General features: G+C 32.2%; 1 protein-coding gene across 2 annotated transcripts in view; it reads left to right on the plus strand.

Moving 5' to 3' along the window:
• LOC139511698 (PAT complex subunit CCDC47-like) overlaps positions 1-6,610 on the plus strand; it is a 29,928-nt gene extending 23,318 nt beyond the window's left edge. Inside the window, exons 9-13 of one of the 2 annotated variants that reach the window (XM_071298728.1) lie at positions 392-474; positions 824-882; positions 1,178-1,287; positions 1,646-1,839; positions 5,988-6,610. In XM_071298728.1, the coding sequence (XP_071154829.1) occupies positions 392-474; positions 824-882; positions 1,178-1,287; positions 1,646-1,837 (444 nt within the window). In that variant the 3' untranslated portion in view covers positions 1,838-1,839; positions 5,988-6,610. The remainder of the gene's footprint in view (positions 1-391; positions 475-823; positions 883-1,177; positions 1,288-1,645; positions 1,840-5,987) is intronic. The other variant, XM_071298727.1, reaches the window with a different exon arrangement.
• The last annotated feature ends 5,482 nt before the right edge of the window (positions 6,611-12,092 follow it).

Raw genomic sequence — 12,092 nt, forward strand, 5'->3', positions numbered from 1 at the left:
AGTCAGTTTCAATGTGTAGGGACATATTTTTAAGAGTATTTAAAAATTTTAAATTATGAGTCATCCTGGTAACAAAACATTTTTTATTGTGAAAACGTATTTTTAATTTTTAGAAAAATATAGATTATTGCTTAAAAACATAAAAATAAAAGAATAAGAATTCATATGCAATTTTATAAAAATGGCAGGAAATTACTTCCTAGGTCTTTTATGATCCAAAAAGCTTTCTTTTATCAAGGTTGAAGAGGACAAAAATGCTCAATTAAAAAAGTTCAACAATTTAACAATGCAAATAGTGCTTTAGTTACAACAGAAAATATGCATAAAATTCATATTTTTATATAACAGAGATATGCAGGCTGTTCTATGTAAAGTTTCTATTTCATTATAGGTGACAAGTGTTCTAAATAAATATGAGGGTCTGGTGGAGTTCATGCATTTTTCTGATCAATACAGTGGACCAAAAGCTCAGGAGTAAGTTAGAGTGAAAGATTTAACTGAAAATAGGGATTAGGCATATGTAATGTTTCTTGACTCTAAAAGTTATGAACGTTAACAAAATCGTATATTGAAAGTAGATGTTGACCTATAAATGAATTTCTAGAAATGTCTGTTATTTTATTGTAGCCTCAAGATTTTATTCAACTTAACCATAGTTTTACAACCTATCATTTAAATCACAAAAAAATTATTTTAATAGAAATGGTAATAAAATAATGATTTTTTTGTTAAATCTATTTAGAAAATTACATACTGAATTTGTGAAAAAATGGAAATTGGGAGTATTTTTTTTTTTATCATTATATTGTAAACCTTTTTTCAGCGATAGCCAAACGTCAAAACTTCCAGAGGTCAAGCCAGTACTGACTTTCTGTTTCAATGGTAAGTCAATTTTTCGAACTATTTCAGCAATATTTTAGACTACTGAAAAAATTTACATTTCAGCTTGTTTGTTAATGTACAACTATACAAATAATTATTACAAACACAAAAACAGAATAGGCATTATTTTAATACAAATTCATGTATCAATATTTGACATCAGAAAGTAATATAACTTTCTTCATTCTACTATGAATCCAAATCTTATTTTGTTCATTATTGTAAGTATAAGATAGTTTTATAGATATTCATCTAAGGACATATATTTAGGTGTTTTTTTTTAATACATTTGCAGTTCCTGGTAAAGGAAAATGTAAACCTACAGACATGGAGAATATGTTACCACTTCTTAAACTGGTTCTGTACTGTGTGGATAAAGTCAGCCGTCTTCAGTTGGGAAAAGAGGTAAGAAATTTATGATAGATAAATTAAATTTTGTAAATTGCATAGTATAGGCAATGCAATTTTGGTAATGGCAAAATATATTTGTTCACCTGGCTGAGTTCCTCTGCAAATTTTGTTAAAAACAATGCATAGTAACTGTAACGGTGTGAACAAATTCTCCACCCTATATTCTGTAAAAAACAAATATTGTTTTATTTGCATAGTAATATTTGTTCCAGTAGAAATGATATTACAGAATAGTTCTTCCAAATAGAACTTATATTATGAAGAAACTTAAATTATGACACATTATCTATTTGTGATAGGGGATTTTAACTTTGAACTGTGAAATAGCAAAGTTATTCTTTCTCATTTTAAGGCTAGGGCGAAAGCAGACAAGAAACGTCAGAAGATGCAAGAAGTTTTTGAAAAAGCAACTCATCAACAACGTCAGGAACAAGCTCAGCAAAGACGTGAAGAGAAAAGAAGAGTGGAGAAAGAAAGGTTGATGGCTGAAGAAGATCCTGACAAAGCTAGAAAATTGGAGGTAAACGCTTGTAGATTACCTTAGCCGTATTTGGCACAAGTCTTTGTTATATTGGATCCTCAATGCTCATCAACTTTGTACTTGTTTGACTTTGAACTATTTTGAACTGAGCGTTTCTGATTAAAGGATAATACTCAATGTTAATTTATTTTCATGGGTATCTATTTTTATGAATTAAGAAAACAATTTATTTTTGCGAATATTTGATTTTGTGGTTCTACAATAATCTACATACAAGCCTTTAGAAAACACTTTCCATGAAAATTTATATCCCAGGTGTTATAATGAATCAAAATTAATACTTTAATATTTTCTGGGAAAGTGCGGTTGATACTTTTCTGAGTAGTTTATTGTTACAAAATTATGTTTACACATATACTAAGGTCAAATATATGTAAATACTTTAGATGCATTCAGTTTATTGATTTATAATATTTTTGAATTTATGTAACTCTTAAATGTATAACTTTATATATAATGCAAAGACATAGCCCTGAATAGCATGTTTATTTGGAACAGTAAATATCATTTCCTTGATTCATTTAATAAATATTTTTTATGGTTAATCTTACTTAAAGTGTAATGGTTGAAACACTGGCTATTTAATATTTTTATAACATGTTAGAAAGAATATGCATCTATAATGAAAATGTCAAATACTGTGTTCACTAATGATATGCTTAAAAGAATATACTGGAAATTAAAAAAGTTGCCAGTGAATACGTTTGACAGTGACATTTATGGCAATGCCTTTTTAGCTCACCTGGCCCGAAGGGCCAAGTGAGCTTTTCTCATCACTTGGCGTCCGTCGTCCGTCGTCGTCCGTCGTCGTCGTCGTCCGTCGTCGTTAACTTTTACAAAAATCTTCTCCTCTGAAACTACTGGCCCAAATCAAACCAAACTTGGCCACAATCATCATTGGGGTATCTAGTTTAAAAAATGTGTGGCGTGACCCGGTCAACCAACCAAGATGGCCGCCACGGCTAAAAATAGAACATAGGGGTAAAATGCAGTTTTTGGCTTATAACTCAAAAACCAAAGCATTTAGAGCAAATCTGACATGGGGTAAAAATGTTTATCAGGTCAAGATCTATCTGCCCTGAAATTTTCAGATGAATCGGTCAATCGGTTGTTGGGTTGCTGCCCCTGAATTGGTAATTTTGAAGAAATTTTGCTGTTTTTGGTTATTATCTTGAATATTATTATAGTTAGAGATAAACTGTAAACAGCAATAATGTTCTGCAAAGTAAGATCTACAAATAAGTCAACATGACCAAAATGGTCAGTTGACCCTTTTAGGAGTTATTGCCCTTTATAGTCAATTTTTAACCATTTTTCGTTAATAAAAGTAATCTTTTACAAAAATCTTCTCCTCTGAAACTACTTGGCCAAATTAATCCAAACTTGGCCACAATCATCTTTGGGGTATCTAGTTTAAAAAATGTGTGGCGTGACCTGGTCAACCAACCAAGATGGCCGCCACGGCTAAAAATAGAACAAAGGGGGTAAAATGCAGTTTTTGGCTTATAACTCAAAAACCAAAGCATTTTGAGGAAATCTGACATGGGATAAAAATGTTTATCAGGTCAAGATCTATCTGCCCTAAAATTTTCAGATGAATCGGTCAATCGGTTGTTGGGTTGCTGCCCCTGAATTGGTAATTTTGAGGAAATTTTGCTGTTTTTGGTTATTATCTTGAATATTATTATAGATAGAGATAAATTGTAAACAGCAATAATGTTCAGCAAAGTAAGATCTACAAATAAGTCAACATGACCAAAATGGTCAGTTGACCCTTTTAGGAGTTATTGCCCTTTATAGTCAATTTTTAACCATTTTTCGTAAATTAAAGTAATCTTTTACAAAAATCTTCTCCTCTGAAACTACTTGGCCAAATTAATCCAAACTTGGCCACAATCATCTTTGGGGTATCTAGTTTAAAAAATGTGTGGCGTGACCTGGTCAACCAACCAAGATGGCCGCCACGGCTAAAAATAGAACAAAGGGGGTAAAATGCAGTTTTTGGCTTATAACTCAAAAACCAAAGCATTTTGAGGAAATCTGACATGGGATAAAAATGTTTATCAGGTCAAGATCTATCTGCCCTAAAATTTTCAGATGAATCGGTCAATCGGTTGTTGGGTTGCTGCCCCTGAATTGGTAATTTTTAGGAAATTTTGCTGTTTTTGGTTATTATCTTGAATATTATTATAGATAGAGATAAATTGTAAACAGCAATAATGTTCAGCAAAGTAAGATCTACAAATAAGTCAACATGACCAAAATGGTCAGTTGACCCGTTTAGGAGTTATTGCCCTTTATAGTCAATTTTTAACCATTTTTCGTAAATTAAAGTAATCTTTTACAAAAATCTTCTCCTCTGAAACTACTTGGCCAAATTAATCCAAACTTGGCCACAATCATCTTTGGGGTATCTAGTTTAAAAAATGTGTGGCGTGACCTGGTCAACCAACCAAGATGGCCGCCACCGCTAAAAATAGAACATAGGGGTAAAATGCAGTTTTTGGCTTATAACTCAAAAACCAAAGCATTTTGAGGAAATCTGACATGGGATAAAAATGTTTATCAGGTCAAGAACTATCTGCCCTGAAATTTTCAGATGAATCGGTCAATCGGTTGTTGGGTTGCTGCCCCTGAATTGGTAATTTTGAGGAAATTTTGCTGTTTTTGGTTATCTTGAATATTATTATAGATAGAGATAAATTGTAAACAGCAATAATGTTCAGCAAAGTAAGATCTACAAATAAGTCAGCATGACCAAAATGGTCAGTTGACCCCTTCAGGAGTTATTGCCCTTTATAGTCAATCTTTAACCATTTTTCATAAATCTAAGTAATCTTTTACAAAATCTCCACTGAAACTACTAGGCCACAATCATCTTTGGGGTATCTAGTTTGAAAAATGTGTCCGATGACCTGGCCATTCAACCAAGATGGCCGCCACGGCTAAAAATAGAACATAGGGGTAAAATGCAGTTTTTTGCTTATAACTATGAAACCAAAGCATCTAGAGCAAATCTGACAAGAAGTTAAATTGTTAATCAAGTCAATATCTATCTGCCCTGAATTTTTCAGATGAATTGGACAACTGGTTGTTGGGTTGCTGCCCTCCAATTAGTAATTTTTAAAGAAATTTTGCCGTTTTTGGTTATCTTGAATACTATTATAGATAGCGATAAACTGTAAACAGCAATAATGTTCAGCAAAGTAAGATCTACAAATAAGTCAACATGACCTAAATGGTCAATTGACCCCTTAAGGAGTTATTGCCCTTTATAGTCAATTTTTAACAATTTTCATTAATTTGGTAAATTTATGTAAATTTTTACCAAATATAGTTCTCTGTTACTAATGGGCAAAGTTCATGATAGATATAATTGTAAGAAGCAAAATCGTTCAGTAAAGTAAGAACTTCAAACACATCACCATCACCAAAATACAATTTTGTCATGAATCCATTTGTGTCCTTTGTTTAATATGCACATAGACCAAGGTGAGCGACACAGGCTCTTTAGAGCCTCTAGTTTCTTTTAAAAAAGTATTAACACAAAGACTGAACTCAAAGATAAATTGAAAAATGAGAAAGTCAGTAAAACCTGACAAAATCAGATGTCAACCAATTGAATGAATGTAAAAACCAACTGTCATTTCCTGACTTGGTACAAGCATTTTTTTTGTTTACAATTATCGAAAAAACTTTGAATAAAATCGTCACAGATATCAGCATTTAAATTTTGTACTGCAAAAACATTACCAATCACATTTGAATCAAAAATTTTTAAAGCCAAATAAGGTAAAATTTCAAAGACAAATGTTATCAATACCAAAACTTTGTCTGATCATTTACACATTCTAATAAATAAATTTTGTGTTTTTACTGTCTTCTGATTGGTTAAAATTATTCGTTTTATTTTCAATGTTGTCAATTTTGATGGCGACACGCCCACTTTGACCGTTGTGTATTCATACGCCAACATGTGTGTACGTTGTTATTGCTAATATAAATAATATAAAAAGTTCTTTTAGCTTTAGTTTTGATAGAAATTTATTTATAATGAATGGCAATAATTTATTTTGATTTTATTGAACCATAAAACTAATTTTTGACTCTTCACATTTTACATAATCCGCTTCGCGGATTATTCAATGTGAAGAGTCAAAAATTAGTTTTATGGTTCAATAAATTCAAAATAGATAATAGCCATTCATTAAATACTGCAATGGTTGTAGAATGATGTAAGCATAAGGATATTTTTCTATCTTTTCAATATTTTTTGTAGGAGAGAGATAGTAGAAGAGAAGCCAAAAGGAAACAGCCGAAAATGAAGATGATGAAAGTCAAGGCCATGTAAAAATGTCATGTGACATAGTGTATGGCCTTGTAGAAATGTCATTGTGACATACTGTATGGCTATGTAGAAATATCTCTGAGACATAGTGTATAGCTATGAAGTAAAATCATTAGCTTATTTGTTGTCCCCCTACTACCTACACACATATTTTTATTCTGTTTCATATTGCTTTCTATTCATATTATGAACATAGTTTTATTTCTAATCAGTGAAATTTCATTTCATTGCAGCTACAATTTTTGCATTTTGACTGTTTTATCATAGACACATATATTACATAAACACACTTAAAAAGTGATGCGAGTTAGGTGTTCTTGTAATAATCAGAACTGATTGTAAGTGTTATTATAATATATGTATGTGCTTTTGTATATAGTTTACATTTAAATGTGATCAGAGATTTTAAATAAAATATTTTACATGTGTTCATTTATTGACTTTTTGAATGCATCAATCGTTATTGAACATCAACAATGTATTAATTTGTGATTAGATCAGTTTATAGGAAACTACTATTGGTAGGTCAGTGATATTTGGTATTCAATTGTTTTAGCATTGGCACATCTCAATACCATAGAAATTGTTTGGCTTACTACACAGTATAGATTTTGCTTATTGTTGAAGGCTGTGCAATGCTCTGCAGTTGCTAACATCTAAATCATTACTTTCTGGTGGAAATTTTTCTCACTGGTAATCATACCACATCTTATTTGTATAGTTATTAAGTATAAAAGGGTTTGAGATAAGTCATTGTTCATAATCCCATATATCAAGGTGAGCGACAAAGCCTTGTGGTATAAAGAATATTTATTCTTATTGCTTTAAGAGAGATAGCAGAAGATACTTGAGGGACATTCAAAGTCAAAAGTAGAAAATTAACTGTCAACACCATGACAAAAAATCGAAGAGACATATTGGCAAGCAACAGTGTACAAAACACAATATAGAAAGCTAAAGACTAAGTAACATGAACATTACCAAAATACTGGTGGTCCAAGCACATGTGGCAACCATAGTTTTGCTCATGAAAGAACACACCTGGTTTTAAGTCTATAAGATGGGCCTATTTTGAGGATACGAGAATGAAATTGAGGTTGGAAGAATTGCAACATATCTGTTGTCATCTGTAAAACAATAATGGATAACAAACTCAAAAGGTAGTTTTACTGTTTCAAATATCTACTATGTTGCAAGTGAAATTTCCTTTCCTATCTCGAGTACAAAATTGACAGCAATTTAGACATTTCTTCAACTTCATTATTGATATCCTTGAAATAACTTGCTAATGAATTAGTTTGGTTATTGGACTTGTCAACGTGACTAGAAATATAATATTTTATATGTAACTAGCAATTACATCCAAAATGTACCATGATTTTATTTTAAAGGAGATATAGTTGAATATTTAATTTAAATGAATCAGATATTGATCTCCCGACGAAAATTTGCTTATGAAAGGAAAATGTAGTGCAAATGAAAAAGGATTACAGTAACCACGTTGTAGACACAAATAATTGTGTAACCATGACCTATAAAGGCAACAGTAGTATACCGCTGTTCAAAACTCATAAATCCATGGACAAAAAACAAAATCGGTGTAACAAACTAAAACCGCTGGTTTTTGCTGTGATATTCAGTTGTTAACATATTAAGAAACTCGATTCTTAGTGGATTTATATAAAGATCATTGTATCAGTATTGTCACAAGAACATATTTTGTGCTATGAAATTATTCGAAGCCTGTCATATATTAGCCCCGTAGTATGATGACAATTATAAATTAACTTTACAATTTTTTAATTCCTCCAAATACTAAGTATTTGATATCTCAGAAAAATACTTTAATTCCTTAGCTGGATTTGGCAAAACCTTTTAGAATTTTGGGTTCTCCGTACATCTGCATACGCTTCAACCTCGTACTTTATTTCGCCTTTGTACTTTTTGATGAGTCTCCCATAGAAGAAGCACGCATCTGGCATATACAATTAATAGCCTGGTATCTGGTGAATTTTATTGCAACCTGTGTCCTCGGGGTCGATGCCACTTTTATAATATTTTTGTTTACTGCCCTTAGCAACCAAATTTGGACATTAAGACATGGTTCGGATAAAAATCAAATCTATGGATTTTAATACTTACATACATATGCACATTTATGACAAGCAGTTGGCTAAATAAAGGCAACAGTAGTATATCGCTGTTCGAAATTCATACATCTATTGAGAAAAAAAATGAAATCCGGCTAAGAAACTAAAACTGAGGGAAACACATTAAATATAAGAGAACTACGACAAAACAGAAACACTACATTAAAATGTAACACACACAGAAACGATCTATGATATAACAACGGCCATTTTCCTGACTTGGTACAGGACATTTAAAAAAAAAAAAAAATGATGGGTTGAACCTGGTTTTGTAGTATGCCAAACCTCCCGCTTTAATGGCAATGTTAAATATAACATTAAGATGACAACATTACATGACAGGACTACAATACAAATAAATAGGAGAAAATATAGGACAGAGAAACACACGAATGATAGCTAACAAAAGGTACCAGGTTTAAAATTTAATACGCCAGACATGCGTTTCGTGCACAATCAGTGACGCTGAGATGAACAAATATTGAAATCCAAAACAAGTACAAAGTTGAAGTGCCCTGAGGCCAAAAGTTCCAAACAGTTGTGACCAATACGGCTAGGGTTTTTTGCCTGGGATAAGAACCTCCTTATTATTTATAATAATTCATACTTTTGCAAACAGTGAATTTTATAAAATGACTATATGATAGATAAACATGATAAAACCCAAGTGGTGACTAACTACACAATAAAAATGGATACATTACATAACACAACCTAAATACCAGTACATAAAAACGTATTACAAAGGAGTACACATTTGTGTTTTCAGATATAACTTCGGGTTGCCAACTTATACTATTTCCCACCGTGGCGAAGTATGTCTGATGTTTCCGTTCACCATCTTTTGCTTACCTCAGCCAAATATTTTGCAACTGATACATAGAGATTAATACATGGCCTTTTCCATATCAGCCTGGGTATCATCCCGAGACCCCCATCTCAGCCCAAGACGGAGTCGAGGTGCTGAGATATGGGTCGAGGGATGATACCCAGGCTGATATGGAAAAGGCCATGTATTAATCGCTTTATCATATACTTCCGACAATAGTTTCATGTAAGGCAAATAAACAAATGCAATAACTAAAACAGCCAAAAACTTTATAAAGAAGTTAAATTAATTATGAATCAAATATACTATAAAGGCAACAGTAGTATACCGCTGTTCAAAACTCATAAATATATGGATAAAAAACAAAATCGGGGTAACAAACTAAAACTGAGAGAAACATTAAGTATTAGAGGGGAACAACGACACAGCATTAAAATGTAACACACACAGCAACGGACTAAGCATTAGACAAAATCCGATGAGAATAACAAATATAACATCAAAACCAAATACATGAATTTGGGATAGAAAAGTACCGTGACACGTCCTATATTACACTAAAATATAGGAGAAAACAAACGACACAACGGAAACACAACGTAAAAATGTTACACACACAGAAACGAACCATGATATAACAATGGCCATTTTCCTGACTTGGTACAGGACATTTTTAAAGAAAAAAATGGTGGGTTGAACCTGGTTTTGTGGCATGCCAAACATCGCACTTTGATGGCATTGTTAAATAAAACATCAAAATGACAACATAATAATACGTACAGGACCACAATACAAAAAATTAGGAGAACGTATTAGAAACACACGAACAACAGATAACAAAAGGCATCAGGTTTAAAATATTACGTCAAAAACGCGCCTCGTCCAAACAAGAATTACCAGTGACGCCCAGATATAAAAGTTCGAAAGTCAAAAAAGGGTTGGGTACAAAGTTGTACAGCTCTGAGGATCAGAAGTTGAAAAAGGTTGTGCCAAATACGGCTAGGGTTTTCTGCTTGTGATAAGAACATCCTTATTATATAGAACAAATTATGCTATTGCAAACAGTAAATTTAATCAAATGAATATAAAAGATTTACATCATAAAACTGACGTCAACTAATTACAGAAAACAAAACCCGAATACATAATACATTGAAGACCAACACAGAAAATAGACACGCCCGACTCAGTGAAAAACCAGGCCTGAACGCAAAAAGTTATAACCATGACGTCACATACGAACGAAATGGTGAAAAGGCACAATATTACGACATGCAGACATTTGAATTTCTGAAACAGCACAAATATGACGTCATATTTGAAAAATTATGTCTAAAAAATAAGATAGAAATAGGATTGATATAAGATTATAATAGAACTAAATACTGATATTACATTTAAACACAATGCACATTGCAATACTAATTAATAGCAATTAACTATATTATATATATGTCCGGTTTGTTTTGAATCTAACTTCAAACATAAAAATACAGATTACGTTGAACAAAATCAAAACTAATAAATGAAGGCGGTGAATAATTTTCTTTACCATAACACATGAATTTAATAGAAAAGAGGTCAACCAATTTGACAAAATCCGATGAAAATTACAAATATAACATCAAACTAACTATGATAGTCCAACACCACGCATCACTACCTCCATATATATGTATGGTAACATTTCCTATAGAGGCATTTTGAAACATTGGAAATTTGGAAGAGTTTTATGATCATTATTACTCCATGTTTATTGTACTATAAAATTATTTTTAATTATCAATGGCATTTGTTAGCAAGTACTAAACTATCCCCACAAAAGTTCCCGTAAATTTTGACGTCGTCATAAAAAATATCTGACGTCACAATGGAAAAGAAAACAATCGATACCGGAAACACAGGAAGTAACTTGCACGAGAAGCACTGTTATGGGTTTTTGCACGAGACGCCCCTGATATGGGTTATCAGCCCGGGTGGGAAATTATGGCTTGTGTACTTCCGCTCATTACACATATGCAAAAGCTATCATATCAATGCTAAGTATGTGATAAATAATTGTTATTACCATCGAACACATATCAATTTGAATTTTCGGTTTCCGCAATTTACTTAACTTTGACCTCAACAAAATTTGGTTAACTTATACACAATGCTTTTTAATACAAATCAGAAATCAAGTTTGAATTTGTTTGGCGTCACTTTCATCGTTCTCGAGTTATGTCAATTTATAATTGAAAAAAAACCCGTCTAATTTGAAAGAGTTTTTTTTTAAACGGGGGCATCTGTGTCCCACTGACACATTCTTCTTTTATTTGAATAGAGTGTCACAAAATTAATTAATTCTTTCCTCCCCGACGGTATCACTAGCCCTGTACCTAACACTTCTATGTAGACATGAACTATCAATGAAATGGAAATATTCACAAATTAACTGTTGACAAAACTATGAGGTGTTCGAAATACTTATGATTTTATGCCACCGCCGTATCGTAGGGGACATAAAGCTTTTAACGTTCTTCAGTTATGCGTCGTTATAAATGGAAAAATGGCTAAATCGGTCGTATCCGTTATCTAACTTTAGTTTGCCTCAACCAAATGTTATGAAACTTATACAATGTTTATAATCACAATCGGTCTTAAATACGTGAATCCTTTATCTGTATGTGGAAGTTGACTCATGCATATTTACAAGTGGGGACGGGGCATCTGTGTCCTATATACACATTCTCCATGTAATTAACCAATGCATTGATTACCTAAACTGTATTTGACATATAAATGTTTTAAACATTTGGTCGATACCTGTGCTGATGAACTTTCATAAGGAGATCATCAGCGCAATAGTCAATCGCACTGTAGTACAGACATGATTTATGCTATTCAATTATTAGATTGTTCGTTTATAAACTTAAAGGCTATAAAGAAATG

This window comes from Mytilus edulis, chromosome 2, assembly GCF_963676685.1.
Source record: "Mytilus edulis chromosome 2, xbMytEdul2.2, whole genome shotgun sequence".
Lineage (NCBI taxonomy): Eukaryota > Metazoa > Mollusca > Bivalvia > Mytilida > Mytilidae > Mytilus > Mytilus edulis.